The 23333-nt window shown below is 32.1% G+C and overlaps 1 protein-coding gene across 4 annotated transcripts in view; it reads right to left on the bottom strand.

Moving 5' to 3' along the window:
- The window catches only part of Phf14 (PHD finger protein 14), a 183832-nt gene that overhangs the window by 139193 nt on the left and 21306 nt on the right, over positions 1 to 23333 (bottom strand). For all 4 annotated transcript variants that reach the window (XR_013435277.1, XM_078040344.1, XM_040291563.2 and 1 more), the window contains 2 exons: positions 9009 to 9168; positions 3689 to 3800 (listed from right to left, as the gene is read on the bottom strand). Coding sequence is in view for 3 of the 4 variants with exons in the window: in XM_078040344.1 (XP_077896470.1) it covers positions 3689 to 3800; positions 9009 to 9168 (272 nt within the window). In the remaining variant the exon portion in view is untranslated. The remainder of the gene's footprint in view (positions 1 to 3688; positions 3801 to 9008; positions 9169 to 23333) is intronic.

Genomic DNA, 23333 nt, shown 5'->3' on the forward strand with positions numbered 1-23333 from the left:
TGAAAAATAAAAATAATTAAGAGACTACTCATCAAAAAAAACTAATGCAATCAAACAAATGATGCATTTTTTAAAAACACTTTTAAAAGAACTAAATGTAATTTTAGATTAAAAAAGCTGGTGAAAAATGATAGTGATACACAACACAGAAAATTATTTACATTATTTATATATAAAGAGGAAAAACCATAAAAAAGTATAAACTGCTAAATTGTTAAAAATCCTCCAATTAAATTTATTTTTTATCCTTTTAACTATCTTAACAAAAGAGAAGAGACTAGTCTCGAAATATGAATTGCTCTAGTAACATAAATCTTCATTTTAAAAAACCTGCTAAGCCAGGCACAGTGGTGCACACTAGTAATCCTAGGGACTCAGGAGGCTAAGGCAGGAGGATCATGAGTTCAAACTCAGCCTCAGCAACACAGCAAGGCCCTAAGCAACTCAGTTAAGAACCTGTCTCTCAATAAAATTTTAAAAATGGCTGAGGATGCGGATCAGTGGTTAAGTACCTCTGGGTTCAATCCCCAGTACCAAAAAAAAGTACTAAGCCATGAAAGACTGCCAATAGACAAAGAAGTGTTCAGGGTATATATTCTAAGTAAACTAAATATGAGGGAAACATGTAAAAATAAAAATAAAGTTTCATCAGACCATAGATACTGTTTGACTACTCAATGGGTAGACACCACCAGGATAAACATTTGCAATGAATACAAACAATAAGAACAAGGCTCTAGAAATAGATGTGAACAACAATGTGTTCGATTTTATCTATAAGCTAGATTGTTCATAATTTTCAATTCCATTTTTCAATGATACTTTCTTAAAGCAAAAGAGATCATTAAGCTCCTTTTGTTTCTATATCCCAAATCCTCACATAAGCAAACAGAAATTTAGAGAAATTCCTTGTAAACAATCTGACTTTAAAAAACAGAGTTTCAGCCAATCACAAAGGAAAACTAACCTTTAGTTATATATAACTTGGGGCTTTCTACTAAACCTCATCCATCTATATAGATAAGCATGGCTACAATCCATTAAGTAACTCTTATGCTTCTGCATTAAGCCTGGAGCTAATACTGCTAAAACAAAGCCCTCTGAACCTCTTCCAGTTTTTACTGCTGCCTAATTCATAAATCTTTTAATGCTCAAATATACCAGGTGAAACTTATATCCAGAGATTTTTAATTATTTTTATTATCTGAAGTGGGATCCAAAGGAAACCTTTAGCAATCCCCAGAAAGAATGAGCAACCAGGTAAAAACCAGACCAGCATGTCTGCCTCTCTCTTTGTAACTGGAGGTTGTAGGTGAATTCCTCTCAGATTCAGGCTCTGCAAATGAGTTTTTAACCTCTCTAACTTTAGGGATTTCTTTAATCAAACTGGATCCAGGACCGGATTGAATACAATAAATAATAGGTTCAGTTAAGGTCTCAGTTAGGTACCTTCTGAAAATGGGTTCTGAATCTAAGGAGTCTGGGAGTCAAATTGAGATACCAGCTAATTTTATTTACAAAAATAACAAGCCTAGAACCTATGTATATTTGGAAAAATAGGTGTGTTTTCCTTATTAAGGACAATTTATAATTACAGTAATCTTGACAAAATCATTCACTAGCAAGATGTGTTAGAAAAGTAATGATCCAAAAAGACTCAAAAACAATGAGATATTGTTTCTGATCAATAAGAAAAAACATCTAAAAGATAAATGAATCAAAAACTACTTCTCTAAAAGATTCCTTACAGAAGGCAAAAGTCTTTTAGCAACTATCAGTAAGTTAAAGCACAGCAGGAAAACAAAAATTGAATGTATTTAACATTTCAGGATCCTTGCTTACCTGAAGGCTGCCTGTAAAGATAGCTAACAGGCAAATAATTTGAATACGACTATCACTGTTTGATGTCAATAATCTATCAATTTAAAAATGGTTCACAAATCTCTTTGGTAACTTATAACCTTGAAGTTAAATGATGAATATTCACAGAATATTTAGATCATTTTCAAAAAGGAAACTAGATCATTTCCGGACAAGATAAAATACTAAAATATTAATTGACAAACATGAATTTATCCATTTTTGGCTTTTCGTACAAAGAAACTATAAAGATGTGGGTCTCTTAGTAAACATGTGCTATGCCACATTGAAAAATGACACTCATAATTTCTAGAAGCAGATTTTAAAATTTTAGCAGATTTTAAAATTTCTAGAAGCATGTGGTTCTAGAAATTATGAGTGTTAAGCTGAAGAATGTTGACATGTGACAGGAAATCACAATTGCTCATTTCCTGGCTTTTACTAGAAACTGAAGTTACTAATAATTAGAATTCTAATGAATCTGTGATAATTATTCCTAAAAATAATAAGAGAGAAACTCTGCTTTGGTTAAGTGAAGCTATGAGATATGAAGGCTATGTTTTTATAGGGATATGTTTTGTTAAGGAAATTAAGTTTTGTCCTACTGTAGAATAACTATTCTACAATGAGAAGGAGATAAAAGAACAGAACAAAAACTGAACGGATATAAGAAAATTGTAAGTTTGTAGAAGACAAATTTTGGGAAAGGAATTTTATATGTGATCGAGCTTGCTCAGATTTGAAGGAAATTCCTTAAAAGTTTTTCAAATTGAGCATTAAATATAAAAATACAATAACATGAGGCAAAACTAGAATTTGGTCTTCTCTGTTAAATCAAAAAGATTTTCTTAGAATACCAGTCTGTATTTAATTTTAAAAAAAAAGGAAAGGTTTTTCTTTACTTTTACAGTAATCTACCTAGAAAACAACAAAAAGTTTAGTCTCATCAAAATAATTTCCTGTGTCATAGTATCTGTTAACAAGTCTTTAAGAAAATTGAGCCCTCTATTAAAAGAACTAAGATTTTTTTTTCTACAATTATGTGACTTTCTATATGTGGCCATAAAATATAATATCAGAAACTGCCAAATTTCTCAATTTTCATTATTTCCAAAATAAGTACTGGAAGGTTGGTGTCCCCGAAAATTCATATGTAGGAACACAATACCCAATGTGATATTAAAAGGTAGCTATTTCTGAGAAGCCCACATGAATGAAATCAGTGCCCTTATAAGAGGCTGCCCCTTTCTGCCACAGAAGCCACAAGACACCATCTCTGAAGCAGAGAACAAGCCCTCACCAGACTCCATCTGTGAGTACCTTGATCTTAGAGTTTGATGAAAAACAGCCAATTTATAAACTATCAAGGCTGAGAGTCAAACTAAGCAGAAGATTATGTAGTAATAAAAATAAAGTGTACTCTTGAAACCTAAGTAAAAAAGGGGTACTTCTTATTTCTTTTTCATAATTTTTTATAAATTTCACTTCAAAAGTAAAGTCAGAAATTAAGATTACACTTGATACAACTGATTATAAAGACTGTGGTCTGTGAACTAGGAAATACGTCATATGCCAATGAAACAGTAGTAGTATCAATTATCATTTTATCCCACAGGTTATTTTAAGTTAACAATACATGGAAGAATTAAACATTATTAGTTTGGGGGGAAAGTATTATCAATAATAAATGATTGGCAGCTAAAGGCTCAGCACATAGGGCCACTGCTAATAGGCACTTTTGTAGTCAATAATAACATAAATAAAAAACCATGGACACTAACAAGTAAAAATTTTCTCATTTAGATAATGAAAAACACTTTTTTCTTACCTTGGCACCGTATTTAGAATAGTTCATTTCTGTTAGTGTTACTGGCCGTAATTTGTCAATATCTCCAAAGGCTACCCCAGGAACATACAGAGCACAAACAATGTGAACCCATCTATAAGGAGAGAAGATATGAGTTTGCTATCAAATCCTTTCATGAAATTCTCACATGGGGGAAAAAAACATTTAAAATATGCTATCTTAAAATACTATTGAAAAGAAATCTGTGATCAGATGTTAAAAATCTTAATTTCAGACACGTAATTGAAGAATATAGAATACATACAGAATAATAGCAATTTGGTACAGAAAAAAATGACTGCAATGAGTATTACTTTTTCAGCAACTCAGCCAAAAGTTAGCTTTAACAACCATAATTACCTTTCACTTAAAATTCACTGCACTTTGCACTTATCTGTTATTCTTAAATATTTGCATGAAACTACTATTCAAATAAAACATCATTTTCATATGCATAGAAAAATATTCATATTCATTACTGTAAGCACTTAGAGAATTAAGGATCCTAATTTAAGAATTAAAGATGCTAATTGAAGAACTGTGAAATTACTCTGAAGTAATTGCTCTTTAATGTTACTCTTTTCCAAATGCTCTTGGGTAATCCTTCAGAAGGACACTTTTTAAAAATAGTTTTGGTTTACAATTTGGCTTTCTTGCCAGGCTAAAGTTCATTGCTGCAACAAGGTACAGAAATTACAACAATATAAGGAAGTCACATTTTCACTCAACTCATCTGTTCATCATACCACCTATGTACTAAAAGGTATATGCCCCAAATATATTTTAATGATGACATAACCAAAAAATGTTCAGTTTCACTACAATAAAACCAAAAAATGTTCAGTTTCAATACAATGAAAAAAAATCAGAGTTGGTTCTGATTTCATTTTTTAAGTAATCTGAAGCATTTCTTAATATATTAGACATCCTTTGTTTGCTTACAACCAAACAAAACATTAAATCACCATCTTCGAAATTTAGGTAGTACATCTATATCATTTCTGTAAGATGAGATGGCAAATCTCCACTAACCTTGTGATTATATTAACAACAAATTCTACTTTATCACCCTTGAGAGGATGTGAGTACCAACTACATGGTCTGGTATTGTGGTACACTATGAGTTTTAAGGACTAAGAACCATCTACAGATATAGTGAGCAAAATAATTGCAAATCTTTAAAAATATTATTTTTATTTGGAAAAAAATCAAGGCTTTTGAAATTTTCTTGATAGAATATTTTAATTCAACTTCCTAAAAGCATCCTGTGGAGTTCAATATGAAGATACACATCTTCCAACAAGCAGCTGCTTTCTCAATTTAATTTGTACAGTTTTTTCATGCTCCACTGATGTATTAAATGTCTCTGTACTCTGTAGGAGTTTATCTTTGATAAGCTCAACAGCTGGCTGCTTGCTTTATACTGACCTTCTTAAAATGTTTTAGAACAAGTCACACAAGTACTACATATTTTAAACTGCCACTTCAGTGTGATTGGCACAAAAGTGTATACCATTTCACCCAACCACTCATGTGAGGACACCAACTTGAATTCTTATTAAAGTACATATCAAAGTCAGTGAAAAACCACTACTAAGACAATTTTGGTTCTTTTTAATACTAGTAAATACTGTTTTGTTCATGTTTAGCAGCATATACTTTATAATTAAAACAAAAATCAAAACCAAAAAAAAAAACTTTCTTGTTACTTTACCATCCATTTTGCTTGCAGCTATGATGACAGATTGTTGATTAGTGAAAAGAGCAGATAACAAGCATCACATGAAACCACCCAAAAACAATAAAAATTGTCATTCTAAATAGAAACTATTACCAGATCCTTTTAAATGTATATATTTTAATAAGCCAGACTAAGTAGAAAGACTCATTTCTAAACATAAACTATATTGAGCAAATGATTTTTAAATACTTTTCATATGTAGTAACTTTTTAGCATATGTAATAAATTCATTTCCAGTATGTTATTTTCATTCCCTCAATTAATAATCAATTACTAAGTGTCCATCAGGTACAGAGCAGTGCATAAGCAGTTTGAAAGTTATAAAGATGAATGTGAAGTGCTTGTGGCACAGTGTCTGGCTCACTGTCTTTACTCAGAGAACACTAGCTACACACACACACACACATACACACACACACACACACACACACACACACACACACACACACACCCCAAAAATAAAAAGTTTCCTATGACTAGTAGATTGTTCTCATTTTGGATATCAAAATCTGGGTTCAAAAGAATTAAATGATTTCAAGATATAACAAGGCTAGTAAGTGACAGAATTAAGACCTAAAGAATTCAATACTGCCTTTTTCACCACAACAATTATTTTAAAAATCAAGGAATAGGGCTCAGAGTGATATTTTCATCTCACAGTAGATGAGAAGTCAACTAACAAAAGACTTAAAGAAGGGAAGTATATCTAATATTTCTGAAAATCAATAATATAAGATCATTTAAGAAAAAGGTAAAATATTCTCCCTAGAAAATGAAATAAAAATTTAATAACTAGAATATCCTGATGGTTTTCTCACATTAAATCACATCATTTTGTATGCAGAACTTGTGGCTCCCAACAAGAATAGAGAAGAAAAAAATCTTATTAACCCATGTGATAGAAGTCAATTCCAAAGCCTTTTTCATTCTTTCCATACATTACTCTTTCCTTTCTCTGCTTTCCATTTAAAGGTAGAAGATCAAAAGGTTTGTCCAATTTCTTGGTTTTTTATGCCTTGAATCAAAACTAATATTACATTATGCAAAATACATCAAGGACTATAATTTCCACTGAAGCTTATATGTGAATGTGGACATCAATGCAAAATGCTCAAATAGTATATACAAGAATTTTTTTGCCAGGCTGCAACAAATCAAGGTAAGTGTTTAAACATGTAATATTCATAATATTTGTATTAGCTATACAAATATTTCTCAGTAAATCTCAATGGTTAAAGAGGTTTACCTTTTCCACATTTAGAAAGGACTTCATAAGTTTTGTGTATTATAAAAGCATGAAAAGGCAGCTCTTCAATAAAACTTTTAAAGTGTTAACAAGAAAAAAAGCAAATACTAACACAAATCTCTTCCTAAGAAGCTCTGTTTTCCAAAAGCTGCCTTACTTGTTCACAATTTGTCGCCATAATTTTCAACTCTCAGGATTGAAAGAGTAACCAGAAAGAACTTATGCAGTAGCTAATTATCTTTAAAAAGTGGAGTAATACTGCTAAAAAGGAAGCAATAAGAGCAGCAGCAGCAAAAGTAGAAGTAAGATCGCTTATGTTCTAGAAACTGTGTTGTTTTGCATAAATCATCTCATTTAATCCTTACAACAAGGCTTAGGAACTGAGGCTGAAAAGGTTAAAGCACTTGCCTAACACCACAGTTAGTAAAAAAAAAAAAAAAAAAAAAAAAAAATCAAAATCCAAATATAGGTACTCCAATTTGGAAGCGCATACTTTCAATGCTTACTACAATCCCTAAATCTAGCCAAAGTCAGACCAACCATAAAAGCATGCCCATTTCTCTCATATAGACCACAAATTCATGTCTATGTCAATCATATATCTTTTAATTTGGGGTGTGATGAGGAAAGACAGGTAAGATTTTTTATCATTTTTCCCGGACATCAACACATAGGTTCTTTCTCCAAGATCCCATGGCAGATCCTAGGCTATCCCAGGAATCTTATACAACATTTCTCAAGGGTCTGCTCACTGATTGAGGTAAAATGAGAAAAATATGTTTAATTAAGGTAAAATTTATTAAAGTCTATCCTTTATTTTGGAACAAAATGTGTCACCCTTTTCAATGTTTTGGTGACAATTTTTATTGACTGTTTTGTTGTTAAAATATTAACCATATTTTTAAAAATACAGAAAATAACTTATTTGACAAAAATATAAAAACTTAAGCACTTCCTCTCATATTGTGGGGGAAGTGTAGGAAGAATAAGTGATCTACAAAACAAAAAACTGAGAATTACTCTCATATTTAAGTCACATGCTACAGGTGATAGCCTCCTGGGGAAAAAGCACAAATAATGTCAATACTATTATGATGACAACTGCTCAAATGTGATAATAACCTTGAGTGTGACACTAGAGAAAAAGAGTATGAGAGGATAAGAATGCCAGATATCAAGTTATTTCCTCTCAGTTCCAAATTCTTACTTCAATACTTGTTCTGCAATAGTAGAACTCCTTCACATTCCCTTGTAGTGAGTTAGATGGTAGCAAGCATCATAATTCAAAGGTAGAGAGCATAGAAGGAAGGAGTTTCTCCGCAGAAATAGGCGGAGCACATTTGCTTTGTCCCAACCACTTGTTCAGTCCCTCAGGGACCCCATAGCCCTGACCCAACATGAAGGTCACTTTTCTGTGGTTCACTTAACAGATACCATATGACCCAGACTTTCAAACAGTGTAGCTTCCCCCTGCAACATGCACATAGCAACATACTTGCCAAGAACTGAAGACTAACAGATAAAGAAGGAAATGTTTCTAGCATCTGGTAGACTACCACTACAATTTCTCTAAGAAGTCTGATCTGAAGGAAGAGGTCATTTTTCCAATTTTATCCTTACATAATCTCTTCCATCTGCAGGATACTCTTTTTAGTTCTTTTATATCTTATACTTACTCATTTATCATAGCTTAACCATTCTTTCATTGAAATTTCCCCTTTTAAGTCACTATATAGTATATTCCTGAAGTGAGATAGATCTGGACTCAAATTTAACTATTTACCGCCTAGTGACTTGACCTAATAAGACCTCAAATACTACTCCTATAATTTCAGAAAATTTACTACTTGCCTCTTAATAAGGTCATTATCAAAATTAAATGGGAAGTTGGATGCAGTGGCGCACACCTGTAATTCCAATAACTTGAGAGACTGAGGCACAAGGACCATCAAACTCAAGGCCAGTCTCAGCAATTTAGCAAGACCTTCAGCAACTTAGCAAAACTCTGTCTCAAATTAAAAAATAAAAAAGACTGGAGATTTATAGCTCAGTGGTAAAATGCCCTTGTGTTCAATTTCCAGTACTAAAAAAAAAAAAAAAAATTAAATGGGATGATGCAAAGACCAATGCATCAAATACCCAATAAGTGATCTTTCTTTCACCTCTCCACCTGTAGCTTCATGGCCATTTTTTCTACCCAAATAAAATACAAAGAAACAATCAAATGAAATGTGAAATTCAGGAAACCATGAATAAAAGAACAGCAAATATGTTATAAAGCAAACTTATGAATCCAATGTAATTAAGACATCAACCTTCCAGCATCTGTCTCCTTGAAAATCCCATCCTGATTAGGACACAGTTCACAGCTGGGGGAAACACCACATTTACAAGCATCACAAAACCAAGGTTCAGTGGAGTTTTCAGAAGCTGAACTCATAATAGAGTCACTCTCTCCATCAACTCCATAACAACCTAAAAAAGGAAGAAGAAAAAGAAAACCAGTTATAATTGATTAGGGTATGTTTTTAAATTCATGTTTATAAAATTACAAAAGAAAAGGGAAATAAGGAAATATTCTGAAAAAAAACAGTGGTTTATAAGAATGATACTGAAACCCAGTAAAATCATTTTATAAAAATACTTTCCCACCTAACATAGTATACACAAAGCAAATAAAAGATACTTTAAAACAGTTATATCTCACAGGAAAAGCACTAAAAGAGGGAAATTTTTTATAATTTTTTTAATTTTAATTTTTGAACCTATAAAAAGTTATATGAAAAAGAAATAATATTAATAAAGTATTGATTAGAAAATATTTACTAAGCTACCTTTATATCAAGATCAAATTAAGTCAGGCACGGTGGCCCTTGCCTGTAAACCCAGCAGCTTGGGAGGCTAAAGCAGGAGGATCTCAAGTTCAAAGCCAGCCTTAGCAACTTAGTGAGGCCCTAAACAACTTAGCAAGACCCTGTCTCTAAATAAAATATTTTAAAAAGGGCTAGGGATGTGGCTCAGTGGTTGAGCGCCCCTAGGTTCAATGCCAGGTACCAAAAATAAAGGTCAAGTTCATACAATAAACACACAAAAAAGCCTTTGATCTAATTTTGGAGAAAGCAGATTATAACACAAACTCAAACAACTAGAAATGCAAAAGTAAGTGTTAAGAGGAAAATAATGCAGAAACATAAATGCATACATACTGAAAAATAAACTATTTGAAAAGTTCAGACTAGAGTGAGGCTACATTCCATTCCCAACTAAACCAACTCTATAAGAGATATTTAATAACTCTAAGAGGTATTTAATATCCTTAAAAATTTATAATTATTCAGTCTTCTGAGAAAATTTATCCACAACTACAATGGATGAAAAAAAAAGGTCATTCTATTTTTCTTATTATTATTCACTAAACTTCAATATTCAGAGGAGTTAAATTATTTAGGCAAATAATGTTATAAAAATCGTCAAAGGTCCTGGTGAACATAGCTAAAAAACAAGATAGTTCTTTACATTTTAGAGTATAGTATGTAATGTTTCAATTCAACCACATTTCAATTATCAAAACCAAACATTTCCCTATTAACTCAAATATGTATTCCTAGAATTACAAGTTATATTTGAGGCTATAATTTGGCCACCCAGATCTGCTTAAAAATGTCATAAAAGCAAAGAGATTTCCCCAATTTTTAGCTTTAAAAGAGTAAAGTAGGCCATGTGCAGTTGCGCACACCTGTAATCCTAGTGGCTTGGGAGGTAAAGGCAGGAAGAGAACGAACTCAAAGCCAGCCTTAGCAATTTAGGGAGACCCCCAACTCTAATAAAATATTAAAAAGGGCTGGGGATGTGGCTCAGTGTTTAAGTGCCCCTGGGTTCAATACCTGGTACCAATTAAAAAAAAAAAAAAAGTAAAGTAGATGGAAAAGGTGTAAGCCAGAATGAAAGAGAGGTCTTTCTTTAAAAGCAGCCATAGCAAAATATTGTTTTCAAAGAAAAACAAAATATAACAATACACAATTTATTTTCTCAATGGGCTACCCAATACCAGAGCAGGAAAAATATCTATGTTCCTTTAAAACAAATTTTTTAAAACTAGATAAAATCTTTATCCACATAAGCAATTACCAAGATAATAAAGGCCCCCTGGACTATCAAATTTATTCATTTCATTCAGCAAAATCAGGGCAAAGCACAGCAATTCATTTGTGTAAAAGAAAGCAAAATTTCAGTTCCATTTTTAAAGAATATACAATGCAAATGGCAAATATTTACACAGAGTTTTAAATCACCTACCTTGAGAATGATTAATTTAATAATTAATAATAAATAATGATTTAATAATAATTATTGATAATGATGATTAATAATAATTAATCACAACCTTGGAAATAATTAATTTCTGAGCTCTACTTCCAGAATATTCCTGAACCCAGTTCAAAGAACAACAAACAAGTGAATGAGAAATTTCTTCTTTGGCTGAAGAAATGACCTGAAAAATGACACACACTACGTTGTTACCTTTACAAGTTTCTTTACTTGCCCCTTTTACTTCTTCCATATCTCTCTGCCACACGGAAAAATAGTTTGGTTTACTAATCTCTAGACCAAGTGCTAGTACTTTATATCCATTCTAATCCATTTTAATTAATGACCACATACACTTTCAGCTTCCATAAACATAAGGGAAAAAAATTTTTCACAAAGGTGAACATTAAAATTAAAAATGTATTCAAATAAAAACTTTTCATGTACATGATATATTTTTAAATAAGTAAACACAGAAAACATGTTCCTATCACCATGTAATTAGGATCAACCTCTGAATAACACAGGCAATCTACATAAATCATATTGAAAGGAAAAATATAAAATGCGGTTTACAATTGTTTTGAATGTTACAAAGGTATGGATCTCAACCCAGTGGAAATTTTCCCCATTCAGCTTTTTAGAACAGACCAAAAGATTTACACTCTTCTACCTTTTTGCTATGTAAATTCTGAGGCTTACTTACCTTTACCTGTAACGTGTATTTAACAATATCTATCCTAATATCTCTCAGTATATATAGGAAAAAAAAAAGGAACACTAAAAAGAACATTTAAAACATAAAAGAGAACACTTTTCTTACACCTAACACCTATAATTAGATCTTTAATTATAAGACACATACCCAAAATAGACTTTAAAATAATTAAATTTTTAAAGTACCTATAACATAACATACCTGTCAGAAATATATCCTAAAACACAAAAGAACCAAAGTGTCAAATGACTTATAAAATCCAAATGGTTATAACTTGAACATGTTTTACTACAGAGTTAAGTAATTATGAGGATATATTTTTTGCATACACTAAAAAATAAAAATGACCCAGGGCTAGGCTAACAAAAGATTAAAAACTAAACAAATGGGGTGGAGGTTATATGCCATAATGTTCTGTCATATACTACAATACACACCTGACATTTTCTTAAGACACACTGCATTCAGTACATCAGGGTATGTGACATCATATTCAGAGATAACAAGTCAGTTGCAAGATCTTGCCACAAAGATGTTTATACCAAGTAATAAACCATAGCCCTCAGTATTCAGAGAAAAGAGATTTACCTACATTTAGGTGAATTAAGCACTCTAAAAAGTAATTACATAAATTAATAAGTATATTTGGAGCAATACCTTTTAGCAAAATCTCAAAAACCTCTCTTAATTATGATTATTGAGGATTTTTTAAAAAAGGATCAAAGATATAGAAAATCCACCAGAACACTGGAGTTACCTAGATATTAGGAGTACAGACCAACTCTGACTTAAGGTGGTTTCATTTACAATTTTTCCACTTCAAAATGGTACAAAAGCAATAAGCATTTAATAGAAACCACCCTTCAATTCTGAATTTTGATCTTTCCACAGAGGTAGCAATACACTATACAATACTCTTTTTTTAATATTTATTTTTTAGTTGTACTTGGACACAATACCTTTATTTCACTTATTAATTTTCATGTGGTGCTGAGTATTGAACCCAGGGTCTAGAACTTGCGAGGCAATCGCTCTACCGCTGAGACACAACCCCAGCCGTACAATACTCTTTCTCAATGCTGGGCAGCAACAACTAATTATATCTCCCAGCCAGCCATGTAATCATAAGTATAAATAACCCATACTCCACAATATACTGTTGCTAACTAGACTACAGTGTTTGGAAGATGAGGTATGTTCACTGCATTTTCAATGTACCATATTTCTAACTTAAAATTATTTTATAGAAGGAAACCCAATATAACTCAAGGAAAATCTGCATTATAAATGCTTTTTATCTGATCTCAACTACTACGGAAACTGAGGCAGGAGGATCCCAAGTTCCTGGCCAGCCTCATAGCAACATAGCAAGACCCTTTTTTTTTTTTTTTTTTTTTTGTTAGTTGTAGTTGGACGCAATACCTTTATTTTATTTATTTATTTATTTTTATGTGGTGCTGAGGATTGAACCCAGGGCCTCACACATGCTAGGTGAGTGCTCTACCACTGAACCACAACCCCAGCCCAAAACCCTGTCTTAAAATAAAAAAAGTTAAAATGGCTGGGGATCTAGCTTAATGATAGCGCACTCCAGGTTCAATCCCAAGGACCAATAAATAAAATAAAGTAAAAATCGTAAAAATCATTTTCTTTTCTCTATATTATAGTTCCCATATTTCATTAACTATTCTTACACTGTATTACAATGGGCAAACAATTTCTCTAAAGCATTCAAAAAGTTCATATTTAACCATGATCAGTTAAAGGAAAAGTTGCATGCCTGAATTACAAGATGGAAGTCTATCACTTTAATCACAAAACAAAACAAAAACCCTAGCAACACTACTACCCGTTTTGCTTTAGAAAATTTCCCTTTTTCTGCATTAACATTAAATGAAAATTAAATTTGAAACTTAAAAAAAAATAAAGAGATATCTGTGAGTATTAGCTATATAAGAAATTCTAAACAATAAAAATACCACAAAGTTAAAAGATACAGGACAGGATGGCAAAAATATTTGCAAAAACAGAAAATACAGGTATTATGGAAAACAAACAAGAAACTAACATTTTTTTTAAAAAAAAAAAAAAAAGGAAGAAGAATTCCAGTAAGTCAATGAGAACCTGTTAAGAAATTATGTAGGACTGAGCATGGAGACAATCCCAGCATTTACAGGATTACACCTGTAATCCCAGCATTTCAGGAGGCTGAGGCAGGAAGATCACAAGTTCAAGGTCAGTCTCAACAATTTAATAAGACCCTATCTCAAAATGAAAATAAAAAGGGAAATATCTCAATGGTACAGTGCCCTGGATTCAATCCCCAGTACACAAAGAAGTGGGGCGGGGCGGGGGGGGGGGGGAAGCGGGGAGGGAAGAGAGAAAGAGAAACTACATAGGAAACATATAGGTAAGTGATAGAATATAAGATGTAATGGCCACAGGATGCTAAATCTCATCCATAATAAAGTGAGTGAACATTTTAATAGAGACAATATTCAAAAGAGTTAAAGAAAATTTACTAACATGAAATGATATCAAGTAGTATGTGGGGGAGTAGAGGTATAGTTCAGTGTTAGAGTGTTTGCCTACTGTGTGTGAGACCCTGGGTTCAATTCCCAGAACCACAAAAATATAAATACATAAAATAAAGTTACTTTATTTACCAAAAGAAATACAAATTTTTCATTACTTTCTGTACTTTTGTAAAAACATGAATATATTTCATATATTCTCATGTGTAAAATGTTGCATATAAAGCACCCAAAATTATTTCAGTCTCTATTGTTAAAGTGGAAAATCCAAAGACCAAACTCCTCTGAAAGCATACATTTTAATATAAGAAAACGCATGGAGCTTAATTACCATAATTCACCAGATAATCAGCACAGAATTTATGCCTAAATCATCTTTGCAAAAAAGTGGGGTATAATCATTATATAAAGTGCTTTTTGGGGGCTGGGGATGTGGCTCAAGCGGTAGCGCACTCGCCTGGCATGCATGCGGCCCGGGTTCGATCCTCAGCACTACATACAAACAAAGATGTTGTGTCTGCCGAGAACTAAGAAAAAATAAATAAATATTGAAATTCTCTCTCTCTCTCTCTGTCTCCCTCTCTCTCTCACTCTCTCTTTAAAAAAAAAAAAATGATCTGCCACAGATCCATTAAAAAAAAAAAGTACTTTTAAAAAACTGTGACAGTATTACTTAAAAATCATTTATTACTAAACTGCCTTTGATACAAGAGTAGGATGCATGGAATATTCATGAATATACATTAAGTGGTGGCGATGATTATGCAATACAACGTGATAACATGATCTCATGAATGCACAATATTATATATTATTGTCTAACCATGTTTTCTGAACTCCACTTGTAGGATTTATAATAATTTCTATAATTGCTATACATCACAACAAGAATCTTCCTCTTTCAATACTTCATTACATCTCCAGTTCAAGAACTACCATAATACCAAGCACCAAAAAACTTCAGTACTTTCAAGGCAATGTCTCACAATAACAACAACAACAAAAGTAAAAATATCTTTAATCGTTTTTAAAGCAATTTCCCTTTAGTTTGTTCTTTTAGGATAAACAAACATTTTATAAAGAACAATAACCAAACAAAAATAATGATGTGGAAAAATCATTTGAGAAAAGAAGAAAAGGAGAAAAAAGCTAAAAAACAGATGACAGTGATTGGGACTAATCTCTAAACTAGTTCATCTACCTGAAAAAATAGCTGTGAATTCTTGTTGAGAAGCAAAATGGAATGTTACAAATAAAAAAAAAATTGAGACAAATTCTTTAACAAAATAAATCAATGGCTCATGTTGAAGAGAATTAATCAGTACAGAAGACAGAATTTAAAAACGGAAGAGATTAAAAAGAACAAAAAAGAAAATATGACACAAACTTAAAAGCCAATCATCAAGAAAATACTAACAAAAAAAAGAAATAAAAGATAATAAAAGTCTTAATTGAAATAAATTTTCCAGAATGTGAACTCTAAGTTTCTAATGTTGCATGAAATTAATTTAGAAATCAAAAACAGAAAGCAGAAAAAACAACTAATAAGAGATTAAACAGCACTCTTCTACACATGGGTCAAAGAAGAAGTCACAAAAGAAATTTTAAAGTAAATGAAAATAAACAATTTACCAAAATGTGTCAGATACAGCAATACATAGGGAGAAACTGATAGCACTTATTAGCTATAATTAATTACTGCCTATATTAAAAGATCTAAAAATCAATCATCTAATTTTCCATCTTAAGAAACTAGAAAAAAAACAAAGAAATCAGAAGAAATAATAAAAACTAGAGCAGAAAAATAAAATTGAAAATAGGACAATGGAGGAAATCAATGAGACCAATAGGTTTTTATGAAAAAAATTTATTATCTTCTAGCTAATTAAGAATAAAAGAGAAATGACACAAATTACTAAAACAAGGAATAAACAGGAAGCATCAATATAGATCTCACAGACATAAAAGGATAATCAAAGAATTCTATGAACAACTCTACTCCAACAAATCTGATATCCTAGCTGAAAGGGACCAATTACTTAAAATATACAATCTAATAGTGATACAAGAAGAAACAGACATTCTGAATAGGCTTATAACTAATCAAGAAATTGAATCACCAATTATAACCTTCCAAAACTGAAAGTGCAAGATACAGATGAGTTCACTGGTGTATCATATAAAATATTTAGGGAAAAATATAACAATTATCTACAATCCCTTTGAGAGCATGGAAAAAAAAAGGGAATGCAGCTTAATTCATTGTATGAGGCCAGTATTAACCTAACACCAAAAATCACACAAAAACATAACAAGAAAAGTAAACCACAAACCAATGTTTCATAATCATTGATGCAAAAATCCTTAATACAATATGAGAAAACTGAATCTTCAAAATATAAAAAGAATCCCACACAATAACCAAGTATAATTTATTTCAAGTATGCAAATCAGCTCAATATCACAATATCAACTAAAATGATGTATCACAAAAACAGACTGAAGAACAAAAATCAAGTGATTATAACAATAGATGTAGTAAAAGCTTTGACAAAATCCAACACGTACTCATGATTTTAAAACCCAGCAAATTAGAAATAGAGGATAACTTCCTCAGCAACATAAAGAACACCTTTTTAAAAACCTCCGCTACCATTATACTTAATGGTGAGAAATGAGAAGCTTTTCGGCTAAGATTAGGAACAAAACAAGGATGTACTCTCTCACTATTGCTTTTCAACATCAAGTAATATAAGACATGAAAGGAAAATGAGGGTAAAATAAATTGAAAAGAAAGAAATAAAACTGTCTTAGTTTTCAGACTTGCTTGGTTTTTATCTATGTAGAAAATCTGGAAGAATAGGCAATAAGAACAAATAATTTTTAAAAACCTCCTTGTGGGCTGGGGATATAGCTCACTTTACAGTAGGGTACTGGCCTTGCATGCACAGGCGCTGGGTTCATTCCCCAGCACCAAAAAAAAAAAAAAAAAAAGTCAGACTGAAAACACCTCTTGGATCTAATAGGTGATTACTGCAAAACTGCAGAAGGTTAATATACAAAGGCCAACAGCTTTCCTATACACACCAGCAATGAACAAATAGAATTTGAAATTAAAAAAAAATATATTTACATTATATACTCAGACATAAATCTACAAAATATTGACAAGATCTATATGAAGAAAACTATGATGAAAGACAAACAACAAAAATGAAGATATATGATCATAGATAGGAAAAATCAATATTGTCAAATGTCAGTTCCCCTCAACTTGATTTTTGACTCAACTGCAGTCCCAATTGAAATCCCAGAAATTTAATTTGTGAATACTGATAAACTGATTCTCAGGTTCATGGGCAGGGCATAGTGGCACATACCTGTAATCCCAGCAGCTCGGAAGGCTGAAGCAGGAGGATCGCAATTTCAAAGCCAGCCTCAGCAAAAACAAGGTGTTAGGCAATTCATGAGACCCTGTCTCTAAATAAAATTAAAAACAGGACTAGGGATGCGGCTCAGTGGTCGATTGTCTGATCCCCAGACACCCCCTCAAAAAAAAAAAAAAAAAGATAAGTTGAAAAACCCAAAAGAGCAACACAAATATTAAAAAAGAATAAAGTCAAAGGACCGACCCTACTAACTATAAAGTTACAGCAATCAAGACAGTGTGGTATTGATGAAAAACTAGCTGAACAGTACAGAGAGCCCAAAAAGAGACCCAAACAAACAACTGGTCTTTGACAACCAAATAACAGCAATACACAATGAAGCAAAGACAGTTTTTTCAACAAATGGTGATGTGACAATTGAACATACTGATGCAAAAAATGAATACAGAGACAGACCTTATACTCTTAACAAAAATTAATTCAAAATGGATCAATAGAGCCAAATGTAAAATTATAAAACTTCACAAAAACAGCATTAGGAAAAAACTTAGGTGAACTCAAATGTGGTGATAACTTTTTAGATATGACACCAAAGGCAGGATCCATGGAAGAAATAATTCATAAGCTGAATTTCATTAAAATGCAGAACTTTTGTTTTTCAGAAGACATTCTCAAGAAAATAAAAGGACAACCACAGAATACAAGAAAATATTTGCAAAAGGCATATCTGATAAGAAACTATCTAAAACAAAGATCTCTTAACACTCAACAATAAGAAAACAAATAATCCAATTAAAATGAGCTAAAGACCTAGAAATATATGAAAACTAAACCTCTTTTTTGAATAAAGAATGGATCACTAAAGAAGTTAGAAGGAAAATTTGAAAATTCCTTGAAACAAATAAAAATGAAAACACAACATACAAAAGCCTGTGAGATATAACAAAAGCACAATTAAGAGGGAAGTTTATAGCAATGAATGCCTACATTAAAAAAAAAAGAAGAAAGGATTTCAAATAAACAAACTAACAGTACATCTCATGGTCTTAAAAAAGAAAAACCCAAACTCAAAATTAGTAGAAAGAAAGAAATTATAATTATTAGAACAGAAATAAATGAAATAGGGTCTAAAAACAATACAAAGCATAAATGAAAAGAGTTGGATCTTTGAAAAGATGAAATAGCTAAAAAAAAATGTCTATCAAATTTCTAGACATGTGTGACCTACCAAAGATTAAACCAAGGGGGGCAGGGGGGAACCTGAATGGTCCAACAAGTAATGAGATTGAAGCAGTAACAAGAAGTCTCCCTCAAAGAAAAGCCCAGGACTAGATGGTTTCACTGATAAATTTTACCAAACTTTTGAAGAACACACACCAATGCTTCTCAAACTGTTTCACAGAAATTGAGAGGGAAAAGAATCTTCCAAAAATCATTGTAAAAAACTAATAAGACAAGGACACAACAAAAATAGAAAACTATAGATCAATATTCTTGATTAACACAGATGCAAAAATCCTCAAAAACTACTAATATTAGTATATCAAGAGCACATAAAAAAAATCACACACCATGATCAAGTTGGTTTCATTCCAGGGATGCAAGGATGATTCAACATAATGCTAATTAATAAATGTAATACATCACATGAAAAGAATGAAAGACAAAAATGATATCCTCTTAACAAATGCAGAAAAAGTTGATCAGAATCCAACAGCCCTTCATGTTACAAGCCCTGAACAAGTTACAAAAAGTTACAAAAGGTCATATTTCAAAATAATAGTCTATTTACGACAAATCTGTAGCCAACATCACACCAAATGGGGAAAAATTGAAAGCATTTCCTCTAAGATCAGGAACAAGACAAGGGTGTCCCTTTTCACTGCTTTTATTCAAGATGGTACTAGAAATTTTAGCCAGAACAATTAGGCAAGAGAAATACACATGAGGTAATCACATAAGAGGGGGGGAATTCAAATTACCGGTGTTTGCAAATAATATGATTCTATGATTCAGTAGCTTTTCTATATACCAATAATGAATCTAATAAGAAAGAAACAATGAAAATAATCCCATTCACAATAGCTGCAAACAAACAAAAAAAACATAGGAGATAACATAACCAAAGAAGTGAAATACCTCTATAACGAAAATAACAGATCATTAAAGAAAGAAATTGAAGAAAACATTAAAAGAAAAATTTCCCATATTCATGAATTGGAAGAATCAATAGTTAAAATGTCCATACTACAATACTACTCAAAGCGATCCACACAGATTCAACACAATCCCCATTAAAATACCAACGGTGCTCTTCATAAAACTAGAAAAAACAATCCTAAAATTCATATAGAGTCATAAAAGAGCCTGAATAGCCAAAGCAAATTTGAGCAAAAAAGCAAAGTTGGAGATATTACAATACCTGGTTTCAAGATATACTACAAAGCTATAGTACCAAAACTCAGCATGTTTTTGTTGTAAAAATAGTCATGGGACCAATGGAATAGAATTAAGAACCAGAAAAAAATATCCATGTGTCCAGTCAATTGATTCTCAACAAATATGTCAAAAATGTACATTGGAGAAAGGACAGCCTCTTTAACAAATGGTACTTGAAATATTGGACATATACATGCAGAAGACTAAAACTTAACCTCTCGCCCTGTACAAATATTATCTCACAATGGATCCAAGCCTTTAACATAGACCTAAAACTCTGAGAAAACTAGAGGAAAATACAGGGGAAACATTTCAATATATATTGAAATAATCACCTAAATAACCAGTCACCTAAAAAGATGAAAAACATTTCAACATATATTAATACAGACAATGATTTTACAAACAGGACTCCATAAGTATGGGAAGCCAAAGCAAACTTTGACAAAATGGGATTACATCAAACTAAAAAAACTACTGCACAGCTAAAACAATCAATAAGGTGAAGCAAAAAATATCTGCAAATTATACCTCTGACAGGAGTTGATATCCAGGATACAGATGGAATTCTAAAACCTCCATAGAAAAAATTTAAAATTAAAATTAAAAAAATTAAAAGTGAGTAATAGGCTTAAATATACATTTCTCACAAGAAGACAATAAAATAAGTATACATAAAAATATGCAATATCACTAATCATCAGAAAAAAATAAATTAATACCTCAGTGAGCTATTATCTCACTCCAGTAAGAACAGAAATATTATGAAAAAACTGAAACTCACAAGTGCTGGTGAGGAAATAGAAAAAAGGAAACCCTTACAAAATATAATTGGAAATATAAATTAATAAAACCGCTACAGAAAACAGTATAGAGCCTGGACATATAGCTCAGTAATAAAGTATTTGTGGAGCATGTGTGAGGCCTTGGGTTCAATCCCCAACACCACAAAGAAAAAGATATATAGTAATTAAAAAAAAGAAAGAGTAAAGAAAACAGTATAGAGATTCCTCAAAAACCCCAAAATTAACTCCCGTTTGATCTAACAATTCCACTCCTGGCTACATATCCAAAATAAATGGAGTCAGCATACAAAAGAGATATCTGCATGCCCACATTTATTGCAGCACTGTTCACAATACACAAGATATAGATTAAGCCTAGGTGCTTGTCATATATATGTATATATCTACATATATCTATACATTTTTATGGGTATATATACAACACAGGGGAGTATTTATTCAACCATAAATGTGAATGAAATCCTATCATATGCAGTAAATAGATGGAACTGGAAGATATTAAGCAAAACTAGTCAGAAACAGAAAGACAAGTACTGGGGGCTAGGGCTAGAGCTCAGCGGCAGTGCACTTGCCTACTAGCATGCGTGAGGCACTGGGTTCGATTCTCAGCACCACATACAAATAAATAAAAGTCCATCAACAACCAAAAAAAAAAAAAAAGACAAGTACTGTATGTTCTCTCTCATATGTGATAGGGGATGGGGACGGTTAATCTGAAAGTCGAAGAGGAATTACTAATAGGGACAATTCCCTAGTATTTCCAGGGAGGCTGGAGGGATATGAGAGTAGAAGAAGGGTCAATGAACATACCAATTTACAATAGATGCCTGTGTAAAGATATCAAAGTGAATCCCATTAATGTACACGATTCATATGTGCTAATAATAATAAATAAAATGAAAAATATTTCAGAGCATTTGAAATATTTGGAATTTTCAGACAAGTGATGTCAACTATACTACCAACAAATTAATTATACAACACAATCACCTAAAAAGATGAAAAACTAATCTGTTTCCTTATTTATGAGTCACATATTAGCTAGCTCTCAAAAAGCTTAAAAGTATCACACTTAAAAGCATCATTTTTGTCTTCCCTTCTTTCATAAAAATAGGACTCCAATTTGAATGAGTAAGTTTGTGGAATAAAATAAGTAATCATTAGCAAATGCTCAAAAATATTTGAAACTTGAACTCCTATCAGACAGTCTAATGAATTATATAAGAAAATTGTTACATGAGCTTACGAACACAATTTCTTTTTTTTCTTAAATGGCATTACTATTCAGCTTCATCATCTTACTTGTCTGCCTTGACTCAGAAAGACTTTTTAGTTGTTTCTAAAAATCAAAGATACCTTAGAAAGAAGGTATTTGCCATTAATGCATCTATTCATCTGCAGCAGAGGCCCCATCATGAACTTTTACTATCCTGAAGCACTTAGTAGGACTAATTCAGTACTCTTCCAGGAATTTCTGTGCATTTGAACAATGACTCAACTGGGAATAAACTCTCCAAGTTAATAGTCCCAGGGAATAGACTGATTAAAAAACAACAGGACATACAAGAAGATTACATTTTGAACTTTAAATGGTATGAGTCCCCAACAGACTCAGGCTGGAATCCTGAAGGAAGAAGCTATAGTAAAAAAAGTTACTTTACTATTACAGATGCAGGACATTGAAACCACAAGGTATCAACACTCTCAAAGCAGATGAGGAACAATATATTCTAATACCTCCAGTGACTAGGCAACTAACTTAAATGAGTAAATGCTTTGGGAAAGGACTGTGGGGAACTGAAAATTACAGGCCTCACCTGTAGGTGACAGCCCTATTCAGTTCCAGTATTTTGTTGTCCCATGAGAGTGAAACCTTAGTGCAGCTAGAATTTTGTATTCTTCAAAATAAGTTCCAAATTCAAACCATGTACAATTAAATCTCCCAGAGTCTAAATGTTAGCAACCAATTCAATTTCTTAAAACCATTGGGCTGGGGCTGGGGATATAGCTCAAGTGGTAGTACACTTGCCTAGTATGCATGATGCACTGGGTTCAATTCTCAGCACTACATAAAAATAAAATAAAGATATTGTGTCCACCTAAAACTAAAAAATAAATATTTAAAAAAAAAATTGGGCTGGCCTTAAAAACTACATCCATGATCAATAACCATGACCTAAGAAATAGACCTAAAGCCAGGTATAATGATGCACACCAGTAATCCCAGACTAGGGAGGCTAAAACAGGAGGATCATAAATTCACCGCCAGCCTCTGCAACTTAGTGAGACCCTGTCTGAAAATTAAAAAAATAAAATACAAACAACTGGGAATGTAGTTCAGTGGTAAAACGTTCACTCACCATTCACACACACAAAAAAAAAAAAAGAGGAGAAAAAAAAAAGTAGACCTAAGAATGGCCTAAAATACAGAGACTGTAGTCTCAGC

Source organism: Ictidomys tridecemlineatus, chromosome 2 (assembly GCF_052094955.1).
Source record: "Ictidomys tridecemlineatus isolate mIctTri1 chromosome 2, mIctTri1.hap1, whole genome shotgun sequence".
In the NCBI taxonomy this organism is placed as follows: domain Eukaryota; kingdom Metazoa; phylum Chordata; class Mammalia; order Rodentia; family Sciuridae; genus Ictidomys; species Ictidomys tridecemlineatus.